The sequence below is a fragment of the Hippopotamus amphibius genome, chromosome 12 (genome assembly GCF_030028045.1).
Source record: "Hippopotamus amphibius kiboko isolate mHipAmp2 chromosome 12, mHipAmp2.hap2, whole genome shotgun sequence".
In the NCBI taxonomy this organism is placed as follows: domain Eukaryota; kingdom Metazoa; phylum Chordata; class Mammalia; order Artiodactyla; family Hippopotamidae; genus Hippopotamus; species Hippopotamus amphibius.
In genome coordinates this window covers 81,491,898-81,511,346 of record NC_080197.1, presented here as the reverse complement: position 1 = coordinate 81,511,346, position 19,449 = coordinate 81,491,898, and the positions used below count along the sequence as shown (strand labels likewise).

At 37.4% G+C, this 19,449-nt stretch overlaps 1 protein-coding gene across 4 annotated transcripts in view; it reads right to left on the bottom strand.

The window, feature by feature from the left end:
- The window catches only part of BCL2L13 (BCL2 like 13), a 73,383-nt gene that overhangs the window by 25,702 nt on the left and 28,232 nt on the right, over positions 1 to 19,449 (bottom strand). For 2 of the 4 annotated variants that reach the window (XM_057700758.1, XM_057700759.1), the window contains exons 3-5: positions 11,501 to 11,608; positions 9,028 to 9,184; positions 4,644 to 4,713 (exon numbers count right to left, since the gene is read on the bottom strand). In XM_057700758.1, the coding sequence (XP_057556741.1) occupies positions 4,644 to 4,713; positions 9,028 to 9,184; positions 11,501 to 11,608 (335 nt within the window). Of the gene's footprint in view, positions 1 to 4,643; positions 4,737 to 9,027; positions 9,185 to 11,500; positions 11,609 to 19,449 lie in introns of all 4 variants that reach the window. The other 2 variants (XR_009048288.1, XM_057700760.1) reach the window with 2 other exon arrangements.

Below are 19,449 nucleotides of genomic sequence, written 5' to 3'. Positions count from 1 at the left end.
TTATTCACGTTTAAGCTCTATTACCTCTTAAATGAGCTGCAAATATTTCATACTTGCTATATAAAATAATACTCTTATTTGTTCCAAATTTACCTCTTTCATGTGTCAAATGTAGCTGCCCTAGTTTTACTATACAATAATCTAGAGTAAATCTGTAATCCTCTTTTACTACTGTCTTTAGTCCTTAACCATATTCCCCATCATTCGCTATACTTTTTATGCTGAAATCTACTAATCTTTTAGTCTATTCTTCACACAGCAATTTCTCCACTGTTTTTATCACTTAAGTTATCCTTTCCTGGATCTTCTCCATCCCAATACATCTTTCCTGAAATGCAATGAGTACAGAAACGTCCTTTTACAAGACTAACATCTATTTGGTTGACAACACTCTTGGTTATACATGTCCTATCTGCTTCACCTATGTGACATACTATCTTCAGGGAACCACCACAGTTTGTAATTTAGATTGTCTTTATATAGTCATACCCACTTGCCCTCTAACTGTTGTGATCACACAGAAAGCTTCATGAGTATTCCTACAACTGATCTCCATCAATTTCCCATTTTACTACCCACAAAAATTTTATATCTGTACACCTAGTATTTCTGTACTTCTCCGCAGTATTAAAAAAAATGTTAAAATAAAACTGAATCCCTAAGTATCCATTCTGAAAAGGTCCCACTATTTGTATCTCTAGTACTAAAAAGCAACCAGTCTTACACTTTGAATTCCTTTCTGTAAGTCATTTCCTTACTGGGTAATAGCAATCACACAACTCACGTAAGTTATTTTTTTCTGCGGTGGATGCTAAGGTACCTTTGACCATCATAAAGGACTGTCTCCACTGTCTGTCTCCCCATATATACTACATGATGTCTTCCTCCAATAGGTTATACTTAGCTAACAGTGTTATCCTTCTACTAGAGAACATATGAGCTTACCTGGTACAAAAATGAAGTATACCAATTTATAGCTCCAAGAGTCCCTTCCAGGAGAATATTGTGATGAAAATTACAAATTCCAGTCCATGAATCTACTATTTAACCCTTCTATGCCTTAGCAATTCTAGTAAATGTGACATCCCAAATTCTACCTGTACCTAATCCATTGGTTGGGTTTGAATGCCTTTGAAATATCTGCTTCAAAATAAAATTTAAGAGACAACCAGACTTCATGTTGCCACAGGAAATAGAGAACACCACTTCTGACATAGTCTTGCCAAAAAGATTAAACCTGAATATGACCAGGCCTCTAGAGCAACCTACCAATGGAAAGGAGACACAGTCGGCCCTTGAATAACATGGGTTTGAAATGGAAGAACCTCAGATATGGAGGGCTAACTGGAAGTGACACGCTGATTTTCCCAACAGTAAATACTGCAGTCCTACCCCATCCGCAGTTTGGTGAATCCAAAGATGCAGGACCACATGTATTGCATGTGGACAGGAGGGCCAACTATAACTTATATGCTGATTTGGGGCTGGAGGGAGCATCAACACCCTTACCCTCACACTGTTCAAGGGTCAGCTGGGTAGATACAGAGGAGCATGTTAGCTGGCATCTCAGTGAGGCAGACAATAAAATCCAGAAGTTAGGAAATTTTACAGAACAAATAATTTGTAAGTGAGCAGAGAGAGAGAGAGAGAGAGAGAAAACCAAGGAGAGTAAGTCTGCAGATTAAGAGACTTGTGATTGCATTTATATGAAATGCCCAGAACAGGCAAATTCATAGACACAGAGTCAAGCCGTGTGACTGGGACTGGAAGGAGCAGGAAATGGGGAGCGACCACTATAAGGTACGAGGTTTATTTGAGGGAAGATCAAACGTTCTGGAATTATACAGTGGAGACAGCTGCACAACTCTGTGAATGTACTAAAAACCATTAAACTGTAGATTTCAGAAGGGTAAATTTTATGGTACAGGAATTTATTTCAAAAAAATTTTTGAAGTAAAGACAATTCATGAGTCTTGTTTGGATCTCGATTTAAACAACTCAGCTTAGGAAAATACCTTCATGAAACAAATGGGAGAATGTGAATACTGAACAGACTATGTGATGACATCAGAATTACTGTTAACACTTGAGGTGTAATGATGGTATTCCCGGTTGCTAAAAAGGGATATAATTATTTTCGGAAATACATACTAATGTATTTATAGGGTGTGCTTCAAGGTAATCTAGGGGAGAGTGTGGGGGAACAGATGAATCAAGACCAGACACATAATGAAAACCGCTGAGGCTGAGTGATGGACATGGGTTTGTCACATTATTCACTCCACTTTGTGTATGCCTGACATTTTAATAATGAAAGATTTTAAAAGATGAGTGATGTGATCTGCCATTAAAAACTAACCAAGGCAAATAATTCACTGCTCTTTGCCATATGTTTCTAAAGTCTATTTATTACAGTGTGAGCACCATGCACTAACACTCTAGCCTTTTCTCTTTGACTGTCATCTTCTTTTTCTATAAGCAGGTAAGTTCATAGGAAAAACCAATTGCCATGAGGGAAAATAAAAGAAAATTGAAGAGATAACTACTCTGGATTATTTAACATTTTGGCACATGTTCCAATTATATTTCTCAGCATATACATACTATACAAACTACATTTATACATGTACTTTAAAAAAAAAAAGCATTCTATTAATACAGGTTTGTGACCAGCTTTTTTCCTCTACTTCTTTTGATCTATTTAAAGAGCATGATACCAAGATGCTTCTAAAATCCCTATACAGATGAACTGACATTCAGTTTGGAAACAGCATGTTTTGTGGACATTTTTTTTCAGGTGAGTCTCATTTACCTACCAGACAGCCATATTCATATAACAGTGCTATGTGAGAATTTTGCAAACATTCTGCAAAATATAAAATGCAAAATATGGGTTAATTGCTTAAATTAGCCAATCTGATTTGACTGGGGTAGAGGGAGGCATTTCAGTTGCCTGTCATAATAAGCCAGGTTGCTTTCATCTCTAAACGACTCAGGAGAGTAACACTGGATTCGGCAGAGCAAGATGTGCTCTAACTGGCATGCTGCATTTACATGAGTTATTCAAGCCACAACTTTGGCCCGTGGTTCAGAAGGGAGCGGAAAGAAAGGATGGGTGAAGAGGGAGAGTGAAGACTGATGTTTACTTCCATTTTTTAGGGTAACTATAGGATGGGGCAGGGGGCAGGAGACACACAAGAGTTGATGGTTAAAAAAAAAAGTTGATGGTAACAGTCCTAGACAAGGGTGACAGGAAAGGAACATAAAATACGGGGAGAAGGCTAGTAATATTAGGTATCTAAATATCTGTTGTTTGATATACTAAGAAATATATCATAACCAAGCTCATTTTTATTTATAAAATCTATTTCAAATGTCCACATAAGAAAGGTTTGTTTTACTCCATGAAAGCAAATAAAAGTCAGATACTTTAACAAATTTTTTTTTACAGCTGAATAACATAATAAAACTCTGTAATGGTGACAATTTGGCAGCAAGGTTCCATGAGTTAAATCTAATGTAACAGCCACTGTTTACAGAGTGCTACTACGTGCCAGACAATGCGCTAAAATAAGCACTGAACACATATGTCATTTAGTGCTAATAAAACTTCTGAGGTTAGTAGTATCTCCATTTCACATATGTGAAAATTAAGACTCCAAGTGCTTAATTAATTCACCTGTCCAAAGACACACATCTAGTCAGTGGCAAAGCTGGTACTGAAACAAGTCCGATTACAGGCCTGTGATGCTAATGATTATGCTATAATCCCTCCAAAGCCTGTATTAAGGTGAGTAAAAATAATATACATCAATTAGGTACATAAGGTCACACAGTCTGGCTCACAGTAGTGACAAATCTGAGTAGAGGTGGCTATTTATAAAAATAATTGTACTGCACTTTCTCACCCCTAGCACCGTACCACTAAGGGCCAGAATTCCTCCTCGGTAGGCTGAACTACCCCATACTGCATCCTCTGAGACTCTGCCTCGTCAAGGTGATAAGTGGATAATACAGCCTGAGACAATGGATAAGCAGCATGGTACAGTGGAAGACACTGAAGCTGGAATTACAAGATCTCAGCTCCAGTGCTGGTTCCAAAATGTGCCAGTCAAGGGTCTTAAGCAAGTACTTCAACATTTGTTTTTTGTTTTTTTTTTTTTTTACTGATTATTCACCTGACCTAATTAACAACAAAACGAAGTTAATAAAATCCACTGTGCTGTTTTCCAGGGATGGCTATAATGCTCAGATGAGGTGTGACACGGGATACTTTGTAAGCCATCAGCACAACTGGGGCTACTTGTGTAAGAACCACAAGAAGCTGTCAAACAAAGTCTGTGCTCTCCCCCCAGGACATACTCACCTGTGAACAAATGACCATCTGAAGGAAAGTGTCATGTCTAAGGCAGAGAAATGAAGAGATGATGGGAAATTCAGGACAGATGGGAAGGCCAGAGGCACAGTACGGAACGTGTGGTTCTGAGCCAGCCTTAATCAGAAACACCCACCTAACACAGCTGGATTTATGCATTAAACAACAAGCTCTAACAGTTTTCTCTTATACCATGCTAACAATCCCTCCTGTACTTTATCACTAACATACTAAAATCTTGTAAGAGAAAAGATAACTTGGTTTATACCTTATTCCAGCCGCTGGCATGAACTGTGGTCTCCAGTGTACATTCCCGATATGCCTGATATGTCACTGGCCTGTAGAGATTTTTTTTAAAAGTCTGTGTCACAAAGAAGGAAAATTCTAAATTTCCAGATGAATAAACATACAGTCACTACTCTGCTGTTAAACCTTTTGCTACAGTAACACAGATTATTCAACATATAGTATTCTATGAGACATGGCTTTTAACATTTGATATGTATTTTTCTTTAAGCATTCTCTACAGGCTGAGATTTATGCTACCAGCTTGGGAAAAGCAGTTTACAACATAAGAAGAGAAAAATAAAAATGTATTTTTTACAATTGCTTGAAACTTATCCAACAAGATTTCTATGTTGCAGATAAATACAAACACTTGGATTATTAACATAAAAGTAAGTAATAACAACAACAAAAAAGTAATAACAAATAACGAAAATTATCTCATTAATAAAACTGAAAGAGCAATTAAACTTTTTAAAGGAAAAAAATGTAAAATATTTAAAACTTAAAGAGGCATTGTTACCGGAAGACTTTTCAGCAAGGTTGATAAATGAGCTCTATTTTTACCATGGAGTCTTGGGACACCCAACCCCAGGGGGAGGCTCTACTCTGATTATTCCTGTCACAGGGACGCACATTTACTGAGAGGACCTGAGTGCTATGTTCTAAGCCTGAGCTTCTGTGCAAATTAACAACAACGAAAAAGATACTCGGTAGCAAGTTACACATGAAGGCACCAAGTGCTTGGATAACAGATTTAATAAAAATTTACCTTCCCCACCTTTTGTGGGCAAAGAATTAACATATATGTAAAACAGAAGAGGAGTCTTGCTTTTAAAGGATTTTACAATCCATTTCAAAGGAATTTTCTGCTCTGACCACCCTGGTCTGTGATCTCTTCAGCCTACGAATATTTAAGATTGATAACACTTTTTGGTAACCTACTGTTATGTTTTATATTTGCATACATTTGTATTTTATACTCTATTACACACTAAGAAACTGAAGCTCAGGAAGCTAACAGACTATCCCAAATGCACAGAGCTGGCAAGCAGCAACACAGGAATAGGAATTCACACCCAATTAGCTCTAGCTGCAAAGGCCACACTGCTCCTATTTTGAGTCAGGATTGTGACATCGGCCACAATGACACTGATGCCCCATGTGGCTAATGAGCACCTGAACCATGACAGGTGAGGAACACACCAGACTGCAGAGACTCACTAAGAAAAAAGAACCTATAACAGCTCATCCATAACTTTTACAATGAATACATGTTAAAACTATAATACTTTCTAATACATTGAGTTAAATAAAATATACTTAAAATCTATATTTAATCTTTTTATGCAGCTGCTATAAAATTTTAAATTAATACACATGACATGCATTTTTGCAGGTCTAGATGTTTCAGAAAACGGTTCTGATGACACGGAACATATTGTTCTTTTCTGTAAGTCAATATAACATAATACCACAGTGATGCTGAAGGAGTTAAGATATGAGGGATGACCTTTTTAATAAGACTTTATGTACGACCTTCCTGCTATAACACTGCCATTAAAACAAGCATACGGGGGCTTCCTAGGTGGCATAGTGGTTAAGAATCCACCTGCCAATGCAGGGGACACAGGTTTGATCCCTGCTCCAGGAAGATCCCACATGCCGTGGAGCAACTAAGCCTGTATGCCACAACTATTGAGCCTGTGCTTTAGAGCCTGTGAGCCACAACTATTGAGCCCATGCACCACAACTACTGAAGTCCACGCACCTAGAGTCCATGCTCTGCAATAAGAGAAGCCACGGCAACAAGGAGCCCACATACCACAGTAAAAGAGTAGCTCCTGCTTGCCACAACTAGAGAAAGCCTGCGTGCAGCAACAAAGACCCAACACAGCCAAAAAATAATAAAGTTCAAAAAAAAATGTTAAAATGGTAAATTAAAAAATAAAAAAATATTAGAAAAACATTCTCATTAGAAAAATCAGGGACTTCCCTGGTGGCGCAGTGGTAAAGAATCTTCCTGCCAATGCAGGGGACATGGGTTCGATCCCTGGTCTGGGAGGATCCCACATGCCGCAGAGCAAACTGAGCCCATGAGCCACAACAATTGAGCCCGCATGCCACAACTACTGAAGCTCACGTGCCTAAAGCCTGTGCTACTCAACAAGGAAGCCACTGCGATGAGAAGCCCACGCACAGCAACGAAGAGTAGCCACCACTCACCATAACCAGAGAAAGCCTGTGCACAGCAATGAAGACCCAACGCAGCCAATAAATAAATTAATAAATAAATTTTTAAAATAAAGTAAGCATAGAATTGTTTTGAAGACTTGGGCTAAATACTAGGTGGACTCCAGCAGACATGCTACCGTCTACCTACCTATGTGTTCCCTGCAGCTCTACTTGCGTGAATCAGTCCCTTCACTTGCTTTCCTGAACTGTCCCTGGCTGCCACAGGAGTGGCTGTCAGGCTAAAGTACTTTAGCATCCTTCAGAACGAAAGATGATCTGAAAAAATTATGTGTACACACATACATGCACATAAAAGATAAAGCAGATTAAAACACTAAAGGAAATCTTAAACATAGAAAAATAAGTAGTTAAAAAAATCAGCCCTTTCTAATGAGCTACTTGAACTCAGCAAAGAATAAAAAGGAGGGGAAAAACTTTTCTTTCTTTCTTTCTTTCTTTTTTTTTTTGGCCATGCTGTGTGGCTTGCGGGATCTCAGTTCACCAAACAGGAATTGAACCTGCGCCGTCGGCAGTAAAATCTCAGAGTCCTAACCACTGGACTGCCAGGGAATTCCAGGGAAAATTTTTTTCAAATTGCTGGTGCTTGGCTATACGAAGAGTTCAGGATTAATTTCCTATTTTAAGAAAACTGTTTGGAGGAATAAGTGGTATTTTCCACCTTAAAAGATACTGCCATCAACTTGCATAATACTTCTAGTTCACCATCAGTTATTTTTCAAGGTGTTAATAACTTTTTAAAGTCATTAAGTTTTGGGGGAAAACAAGCCAAATAATCATCCAAGCCTATATTTTTAAAAATATAATTGATTTTTCAGTGAAAAGAAACGAATTTTTCCTGAAAAGGACTCCAAAAATATACACTATAATACTGTTCTTCACAGACACTACATATAAAAAACTATAATACTGTTCTTCAGAGAGCTCATAATATCCCAGTAAAGTTAAAATTAACAGAAAAAAAGATACAGTGAACTGACAATACAAATAGTCTGTGTCAAAGCTGGAAACAATTTTTTGCCTTATGCTTCTCAGGTACTTTACTCCCAGTCCCAAATGCTTTTACAAGTTTTTTATGTTTGTTCTGGCCAAAGAGTAGGTTTCTTCAAATCTAAGATGAAACCTCAATATATGAACCATATGGAAGTATGGCAGTCCTGGCTTAAGAAGAGTGGAGAGGGCCTAACTACCTCCTGCCTCAACTCCTCACAACACTCTGAAAGCCACTGTTGTACCTCCAAATTTCCTGTTAAAGTTTTACTTCCCCAAACTCAGAATCTTCTCTACACATTTATTATTAAACTTTCTATGTATAAAGTTAAGGAAATCCAAATACAATTTTCATTTCACTGTTTCTTATGTATAGCTTGGATCTTTACATTTGCTTATGTCACCAGAATATACAGAAACAAATGGAATTCTCCTTAAACCCAAATTGCTTTCTTCTAACAAATGGTAACATATAAGCTTTCCCTTTGTGAAAGTAAGGGATTACTTTACTACAACAGTAATTTGTCACCCGAATGTTGGCCCTTTTAGTGAAGGAACAGTCTTCACCTTGTTTTAGATAGTCATCAATCTTCATTAAAACAAACATTTTTCTAATTCATACCAATTTCTTAGTGACTCTCAGCAAAGAATTAAGGGAAATGAATTTTTAAGATTTACAATAAATGACTTGGTTCTATGTTAATACACTTTCACCAGCTCCTTGCCTTTGGCTTTAATAGTTAGCATGACAGCTAGGAGAGAAGTCTCCACGGTAGGAATGGGGCAGCAGTTCCATGGGTAGGTGTGCAACCCAAAAGTTTAGCAACATCCAGGACCCCAAACACAGACATGATGTCAATCCCACAGCACAATGCATAAAACCCCAGTCATTCCATTCATGCTGGCCATAAGAGAGTGGTGGTAAAAAGTGGTCAGGACAAGTGAAACAGTTTGTGTTATCACTGCTCAAAATGCAAAGAGAGATGATTTGAGAAAGCAAAAGAAGAAAAGGTGAAGAAAAGTAAATGAGAAAAGTGACACTGTTCACCTAAGACAAAGCCTCAACAGCGTGGAGGCCATGGGGACTCACCGCCCAAGGGGACTCGCCCCAAGTGGGGACTCACCGGCTGAGGAGCGTCTGCAAGGCCCTGAGCAGAGGCGCCCTCAGCTCCTGCGATGCCTTCTCCCCGAGGTGAGCCAAGCAGTCCTCTACAGAGCTGTCAGGGTTCGCGGGGCTGAACACAGGCGAAGTGTGGCGATCGAAGCCTGTGCTGGCAAAGGCTGAAGAAGACAAAAGGAAAACCCAAGTTAACGAGCAATATCAGAAGTTAGGCAGTAAAAGCTCAGGGGACTAAGATGCCAACTACTGCGGACTAGCTAATAGTTATAAGCCACTTAAAAATGTCAGATAATTGTTATGGGATATTAATCTTTCCTTTGAAAGGTCCTAAATTCAGAGATTTTTTTTTCTTTTTTTTAAGGAATGATTTTTATGGAAAATCTGAGTTTCAAGAGAAGAAAAAGGGTAAACTGACACAGCAAAATATACAAACCAATTTCGTATATTACTGCAGACCCATTTGGTCTAAGAATGATAAATGAGAGCAACTCCCAGCCCTATCGCCCCTCTCTTAAGATCTGTTTTTACTCTTTACAAACGTGGCTCTTCTTAAACTAGATTCTAATAAGTTATTCCACCTTAGAGGACCTCATGACTTTCATTCCCTTTTAGAGTGAGCTTTCAAACTCACAATCGTGCACACGGACACGCCTTAAAAGTATGCAAACTGCCCACTCACACAGCCAGCCTCTCCTAAGCTTCCTTACTCCCCTGTAAACACAGACCCAGCGCTACTCTAACTGCAGGATTAAGAGGCTGAATCATCACTGGTACAGGATACAAATGGGATGCAGGGCATAGATTCCTAGAAAAGCAAGCGGCTTGTACCCACTCCCAAGGGTTATCAATAACCTCCATAAAGCAATTTATTGCATTAATCTGAAGTTTGCTCCTAGAAGGCTGCAAATTTCACTAGAGTTAAGTATGTATTTCTTCAAGAAAGATGTACATGGCTACAAAGTTTACAAACGCTGTGTCCTCTGAGCAAGCCTGAGAATGCCCACTCTGATGATAAGTCTTGGGGAATACAGGGCTTGACGAGGAAGTGTATATAAGCCTTCACTGCTGTTTTCTTTTCTGCCTTTCGCCCATTTTGCTATGTAGTACAGTTATCAGAAATGGATAAGGATTAAAACAGAATTATTAATCAGTTAAAAATGTCAATAAAGGAAAATAAATGAAAAATAACATTAGATTTCTAAATTTTTGTAAATTTCTGTTTATATTCTTTCTTTACTAACAGAGAAATGATTTATAAACACAATTTCTATTTTTTCCTGTTAAAAATTACTGGGCAGGGTTGTCCAGTGGTTAGGACTCAGCACTTTCACTGCCATGGGCACGGGTTTGATCCCTGGTCAGGGAACTAAGATTCCACAAGCCACTTGGTGTGGGCGGGGGAAAAAAAAATTAAATAAAATTAAAATTAAAAAAATTAAAATTACTGGGCAATATACATCTACACAAAAGCTTGTACATGAATATTCACATCATCATTACACATAATAGCCAAAAAGTGGAAACAATCTAAATATTCATCAACTGATGAAGAGATAAACAAAACGTCATGTATCTACACAATGGGACATTATTCCACATACAAGGGAATGAAGTACTGATTTGCGCTACCACGTGGATGACCCTTGAAAATGCTAAGTGAAAGAAGCCAGTCACAAAACACTACATAGTGTATGGTTCCATTTACGTGTAGACCCACAACAGGCAAATGCATGGAGACAGAAAGCAGATTAGCTTGGGGATGGAGATGGGTGCTGTTTGGAACAGAAATGGGAAGTTACTATTAACGTATATAGTGTTTCTTTGAGGGACATTAAAAGTGTTCAATTTTAGATTGTGGTGATGGTTGTGCAATTCTGTGAATATACTAAAAACCACTGAATTGTACACTTTCAAATGAATAAATTTATGGCATGTGAAATATATCTCAATAAATCTGTAAAAAAAATTACTGATGGAAGGCAAAGCAAGAAATAACCCAAATGCTCACCTAGATAATAAGGGAGTGACTCAGTAAATATTCATTCAATATAAGGAATTTTTAAAGTTTATGATTTAATGTTAAATACAAAGTACATGGCTATAAGATCACACACACATCACTACTACTGCCATCTATAGCACGTATGCATCAAAAATGAAAGCAGCACACTTACATTTTTCCCTTTAATGTTATAATACAAAGATACCAAATCACACTGAACAGAAAGTAGTACCTTAACATGACTGTTTAGTCCATTACTTAACACCAGAAAAGGCTCCATCTAATCTGATGGATATAATTTGAAAACTTATAAACAGATCCTCCAGGAAAGAAAAAGGTACCTTCTAGTTTCACCCCTATAATCCTAGATTCATGAAGTTGTGCAACGTTGTGAACACTCCACTGTCAAAAACAAAAACCCAAATGAAACCACACCAAACAGAACCCATAACTAGGAAAATAAGAATAAAGAGACCTTCAGAAATGTCTTTGTCCAGGGATTTTAGCTCTTCTTCAATTTCAGTTTTAACTTTTAATAAAACTTCTTGATCCAGAGACTGTGAAGCTATATCTTGTTGAACCCCTGAAACCAACAAGAAAGATTACTAATGAAAGAGGGAGAAAGAAAACATTAGAATATGGGTAGGATTTTAAGCATTAAGTCAGAAAATACAAAACCAAAACTCATTATCTTAATTCAGGGCTAGGACATGCGTGAAGATGAGGAAGCTGAGGCCTGGGTAGGCTGTCCCACTACTGGGGAGGAGCTGTGACTGGAACACAGGCCAATGTGGCTACAAAACCACTAATCCAGGATGTGTCCTCTTCATCTTCTGGTCGGGCTGCTAGGAAGGAAACAGCTCAGAAACAGTTTTTACTTAACAGAGAAGGAAACCTGAAAGGTTGTCTAGATCAGTGATAATGTCTCCGGACACTGACATTCACGGCCCCTTACCTTCACATCTTCATGCAAACTGCAGCTGGAGAGAAGGCCCATTATCATCAAAAGATTTATATCCTCCAAGTTAAGAAAACCATGAACATACCAAAAGTGTGGGGCACAAGCTATTTTCATGCAGTAAAAGGAAAAGGTAGGTCTTGGTCTATAGCACAGAATGGAGAACAAAGAGGAAGACTCCAAAGGAGAAAAACAGACCAGATACTTAACGATTTACTAATTTCTCCTGCCCCAGATATCTGGAGCAGAGCATCACCATTTCATCTGAAACACTGAATCCAACTATGATAGCTCATTCCTCACATTCAGAATATATTTATATTGAGAATATATTTATTTTATATATTTGCAGTAATTTTACAGTTGTTTGTATCACAAACACCTTTTATAAAGAGAGGATTTGGCTTTTAATATGCTTTCCTCCTTTGCAAACAAAAAATTCTGAATTCAAAGATGAACTTATTTAGGTCAAGAAACTTATCATAGCGTCTGTGGGTCTTTAAAATACACTTGAAAAATAAAAGGTTAAACCTTTCTATATCTCACAGATTCTCTGATTAGAGTTCAGCTTTCGAAGTTGACAAAAATAATTTTCCTTTAGGCTACATAAAACACTTTCCTTTTGAGCTGAGACTAACCAAAATAAAACTCAGACCCTCAAAAGGTATTTTTGTGGAAAATATAAAATCCCTTAGGTATTTCTAGTTGAAATGCAACAGAAACAATGCCCTCAATGTCATGGTTATTATATATTTTGTTTAATGACATTTCACTTAACATTTCTGCCTATATAAATATCTTAATTGAAACTACATACATAAAAATTCTAAAACATTACCTAAAACAATATGCTGCTAAACAACCAATGGGCCGCTGAAGAAATCAAAACAGAAAACAAAAAATACCTGGAGACAAACGAAAATGGAAACACAAGAATCCCAAATCCATGGGACGCAGCAAAAACAGTTCTAAGAGGGAAGTTTATAACAATACAAGCCTACCTCAGGAAACACGAAAGATCTCAAATTATCTACCTAAACTTACACCTAAAGGAATTACAAAAGGAAGAACAAATGAAGCTCAAAGTTAGTAGAAGGAAAGAAATTATAAAGATCAGAGCAGAAATAAACAAAATAGAGGCTAAAAAACCCCAGAAAAGATCAACGAAACTAAGAGCTGGTTATTTGAAAAGATAAACAAAATTGATAAACCTTCACCAGACTCATGAAGAAGAACAAAGAGGGCCCAAGTAAAATAAAAAATGAAAGAGGAGAAAGTACAACCAACACCACAGAAATACAAAAGATCATAAGAGATCACTATAAACAATTTGATACCAATAAAACGGACACCTAGAAGAAACAGATAAATTCCTTGAAACATGCAATCTCCCAAGACTGAATCAAGAAGAAATAGAAAATAGGAACAGACCTATTACCAGTAATAAAATTGAATCACTAATTTAAAAAGGGAAGTCCTGGGCCAGACAGCTTCACAGCTTGAATTCTACCAACCATTAGAGGAGTTAATACCAATCCTTCACAAACTATTCCAAAAAATTACAGAGGGAGGAATGTTTCCAATCTGATTCCATGAGGCCAGCATCAACCAGATACCAAAACCAAAGATATTACAAAAAAAGTAAATTATAGCCCAATATCACTGATGAACATAGATGTAAAAATCTTCAACAAACTTATTAGCAAACCAACTCCAACAATACACAACACATTAAAAAGGATCATACACCATGATCAAGTGGAATTTATCCCAGGGATGCAAGGATGGGTCAATATCTGCAAATCAATCAACATGATACACCACATTAACAAATTGAAAAATAAAAATCATATGACCACCTCAACAGATATAGGAAAAGCTTTTGATGAAATTCAACACCCATTTATGAAAAGAATTCTCAACAAAGTGGGTATAGAGAAAATATACCTCAACATAATAAAGGCCATATATGACAAGCCCACAGCTAACACAAAAGACCCCGAACAGCCAAAGCAATCTTGAGAAAGAAGAACAAAGCTGGAGGTATCACACTGCTGATTGCAAACTATACTACAAAACTACAGGAATCAAAACAATATGGTACTCTCACAAAAACAGACACGCAGATCAATGGAACAAAACAGAAAGCCTGGAAATAAACCTACATTTATATGGGCAATTAATCTACAACAAGAGAGACAATGGGGAAAAGATAGCATCTTCAATAAATGTTGGGATAACTGGACAGCTATATGCAAAGAATCAAACTGGAACACTTTCTCGTACCACAAACACACACACACACACACAAACTCAAAATGGATTAAAGGCTTATAAGACCTGAAACCATAAGCCTTCTAGAAGAAAGCATAGGCAGTACACTCTTTGACATCTAACATGGATCTTAGCAATTTTTTCTGGATATGTCTCCTCGGGCAAGGGAAACAAAAGCAAAAATAAACAAATGGGACTACATCAAACTAACTTTTGCACAGTGAAGAAAATTATCCATAAAACAAAAAGGCAGCCTAATGAATGGGAAAAGATACTTGCTAATGATACTATTCAGAATATGCAAAGTACACACACAACCAAACACACACACACACACAAACCCTCAATTAAAACTGGGCGGGGGGACCTCCCTGGTGGTGCAGTGGTTAAGAATCTGCCTGCCAATGCAGGGGACATGGGTTCGATCCCTGGTCCAGGAAGATCCCACATGCCACAGAGCAACTAAGCCTATGCACAACTACTGAGCCTGTGCTCTAAAGCTCACAAGCCACAACTATTGAGGCAACATGCCACAACCACTAAAGCCCATGTACCTAGAGCCCATGCTCCGCAGCAAGAGAAGCCACCACAATGAGAAGCCCGTGCACTGCAACGAAAAGAAGCCCCAGCTCACTGCAACTAGAGAAAGCCTGGGTGCAGCAATGAAGACCCAACGCAGCCAATAAATAAATTAATTAATTAAAAAAAAAAAAACTGGGCAGAGGATCTCAAAAGACATTTCTCCAAAGAGGACACACAGATGGCCACCAGGCACATGAAAAGATGCTCAACATCACTAATCATCAGGGAAATGGAAATCAAAACTACAGTGAGATTATCACCTCGCACCTGTCAGAATGGCTATTATCAAAAAGACAATAAATAACAAATGCTGGCGAGGTGTGCACTGTCGATGAGAATGTAAATGATACAGCCACTACAGAAAATATGGAGGTTCCCCAAAAAATTAAAAATTGACTACCATACAATTGAGCAATTCCACTTCCACTTCACTATTTACAATAATATATGGAAACAACCTAAATGTCCACCAACAGACAAATGGATAAAGAAGATGGGGTATATAGAAACAATGGAAAACCACTCAGCCATAAAAAAAGAATGAAATCTTGCCATCTGTGACAACATGGATAGACCTAAAGGGTATTATGCTAAGTGAAATAAGTCAAAGAAAGACAAATACCATATGATTTCACTTATATGTGGTATCTAAAAAACAAAACAAATGAGCAAACATAACAAAACAGAAACAGATTCATAGAGAACAGGTGGTTTGCCAGAGGGGAAAGCGGTGGGGGCGATGAAGAGAAAAACAAAACAAAAAATTACAGTAACTATATGTGAGGTAATGAGTTCTAATTAGCTTGCCTGTGGTGATTATTTCACAATGTACATTTATATGAAGTCATCACATACACCTTAAATATATGCAATTTTTGTTAATTACACCTAATAAAGCTTGTAAGTTTTTAAATTACATAAAAGACACAATCTTACACAAAATCTGAAGACAAAATGTATCCTATGAAGAGGGTAATCTTTGTAAATTCTCATAAAGCATAAAAATCTATCTTTACATATAAGCTTTGTCTTTCCAAATTTTTTTAACTGTGGTAAAATACATCTAACAAAACCTAACATCTTAACCATTTTTGAGTGTACAGCTCAGTGGTATTAAATACATTCATAATGTCATGCTACCATCACCACCAACCATCTCCAGAACTCCTATGATTTTGTAAAACTGAAACTCTAGACCCATTAAGCAATAATTCTCCACTACCTGCACTCTTCAGCCCTTGGCAACCACCATTCTACTTCTGTCTCTATAATTTTGATTACTCTAAGTACTTTCTGTAAGTGGAATCATACAGCATTTGTCTTTCAGAATTGTAATAAATCTTCCAGAATTGTAATAAATCTCAAGTACTGCTTATAATCATAAAACGTTTTCCTTTTAAAAGTAACTTGTAGCTTACACGGCTATACAATAGCACTGATTAATATAATTACACTAGGTAAAGTGACTTCCAGAATATATGTAACATTACTGAAACAAGGCAAACATAGACTGGGAAATTATTTTGGATCAATCATTTCTTTCAATGAAATTCTCTCTCTCCCTTCTGGCTTCTGGGAAGGCATCTCAGTAAAGGGGACAATAAGATAGCCAAGCATTCCAGCTCATTACACATACATGCCTTTAGGCAAGGAAAATAATCTTGAACATCTCTTCTTATGTAAACAAGAAAATAACACCTACCACAAAGGGAAGCTGTCAAGGGCAACAAGACAAATAAGTTAAGTTCACCACCTCAAAAATGTTCAACAGACAGTGGCTCCCACTCATCAATCCTTTTGACTCTCTAAAATATTGTTATCATTGCACACTGCACAGTGATCTTTCCCCAAACCTTGTCTCTGTGAACAGAATCAGCTTATCATAGATTTCTAATCAATGATGCTCATACAGAATCTGCTTTCAGTACTCTAAGAGTTTGGACCAGTAGGAACAACCTTCTGACAGTTTAGAATAATGCCAAGTGATATAAAGCATCTGTTATAACACCAACAGTTACTCTGGCTCTTCAACCGCTGCAAGAAAGAATGGCTTAATAGCAACTGATCTAAAACAAAAATATATATTTTTCCTGAATACATGTCCAACAGAGTTTAATTAATTTATGTCAAAAAATACAGAAGGACAGTTAATTTCTTTGACCTACTGATACTCCTTCAAACATACTTCCACAAGAGAAGTAGGGTAACCACCATGCTGAAAAGCTGGGGTTAGCCCTTCAAATTCTGCAAAAACATCTCAAACTCAACATATGCTAGCTTCCTCCTGACGTGTCCTTAATCAAAAACATAGAGCAGCTGAATATTTCAGATTCTTGCCAGAGAAAACAACCTGCTGGATGAAACTTTTTATAAGGCTTCCTGATGTATGAGAAGTAGTCCCTCCATAGCTTGCATTCTAGATTTTATCCTCAAATTAAGCTGGATCATCAGAAAAGTCCCCAGATAGTACTAACTATTTGTTTTTAGTAAGTTGCACTTTGGTGCCATTTCCTTAGCTTTTATCCAGAATTACATTAAGAGACAGTGTCTTGAAATGTAATACTGTATTTGATATTGACATTTTCTACTTCATTTCTTTGTGTCCTATGTAATAAAGCTCTAAGTGAAAAAAACAAAAACAAAATCACCTCTCTTGAAGAATAACATTCCACTTAAAAGAAGACAGTATAGTTTCTGGTTATGGGGAAAAATCCTGGGAACTAAATGCAGTAGTCTCTTTTGTGGTTTCAGTTACCCAAAGTCAGCCACAGTTTCAAAATACTGAATAGAAAATTCTAGAAATAACATTCATTAATTTTATACTGCACACCATTTTGATTAGCGTGATGAAATCTGGTGGGGTCCTGCTCCATCCCACCCAAGACCTGAATCATGCCCAGCATATCCAGACTGTGCAAGCTACCTGCCCACTATTACAGGAAAACACATAGTACATACTGGGCTTGATACTACCTGGTGCGGTTTCAGGCATCCTTGAGAATTATGGACCATATTCTCCATGGATAAGGAGGAACTACTGTACACTTCCACTTGTTTTTGGCTTTGCCTCAGAACCAAATTCACTGCTCAATGCTAGAATTACTGTATAGGACCCTACAGACTACACAGCTGTGATCTATTATTCCCACTATGGAAATGGATAGTCTTCCTATTCTGATTTTATTAGAATTTATGTATGTATGTGAACTCACTGCCAATTTCTTCACTAACAAAAAAAGACATTTTTACCTAACCTGTACGGCTCTCCTTTTTCCTGATTATTTAATTCTGTCCACCCTGTAGGATCTTAGTTCCCCAATGAGGGATTGAATCCAGGTCCTCATCAGTGAAAGTGCTGAGTCCTAATCACTGGACCACCATGGAATTCCCTGCAAGGACCAATTTAAGTCTCTCTACTTTTCCACAGTATCTTCACCGACTACTCATGTATCACGATGTTTGAACATATACATCATTTCATCTGTGCAACACAGTTTAACACTTAAATATATACTGTCTTGTATCACTGAATGATTTTATAGTTTATTATCCTTAATCTGATCTGATTACAAACTATTTGAGATAGTCCCTTTGTCCTAGACTTGTGTCAAGTAAGGACTAAAAAACTACATGAATACTTGATAGCAATAGCTATCACTATCACTGTGAAGAAGACTCAAAGGATTACAACGTATAACAGGACAACTTTGCTGGGAAGAAAGGACACAAAATGAAAGTTATAAATAGATTCAGAGGAATTAAAAAAAAGTTATCAGTATATTTTGAGGCTACCTCAAATGACAAAAGTTAAAAGCAATAACGAAAATGAGTAGTCATTTTACGTAAGAGGGTAAGAATACAGACCAACCACCTACATAGGACAGTAACGAGAACATTTCTTTACGGTGACAGATTGTGATGGAGACACTGAGGAGGAGAAATGGAAAGAATAAGACCTCGATCATCATCTCCAAAGCTTATGACAGTTCTTATAAATGATTTGCCTAGGCTCGAATAAATTATACAGAAATAAGATTAGAAAGTAGATATTCTGATAAGTAAAATTATTACTGAAGTCAAAAACATAAGATTAAGGACTTTCCTGGTGGTCCAGTGGCTAAGACTCCACGCTCCCAATGCAGGGGGCCTGGGTTCGATCCCTGGTCAGGGAACTAGATCCCACATGCTGCAACTAAGAGTCCACATGCCACAAGTAAAGATCCCTCATGTCACAACTAAAACATCCTGTGTGCCTCAACGAAGACCCAGTGCAGCCAAGTAAATAATTTTTTCAAAAAATGATTATAATTTGTGAAGTACAAGGAATGAAAAATAAGGAATACATGAATGTTTTATCTGCCATCTGCCTCTTTTAGGAAAATCTGCATACCTAAAACATATACACACCCCCATACCCGTCACAGCATCACTGATACCACCACCTCGCCACAAAGTAATGACAGGAATGTCTTGGTTACCATATGCTTCATCCCGCCAGATTAAAACAAAGCAGCTGATTAAAGGCATACCTATTCTCATGAGACTAATGTGATGCTAATTACACACGACAAGTTGTCATACTTGATAATAAGCCATGTGGAAAACCTAAA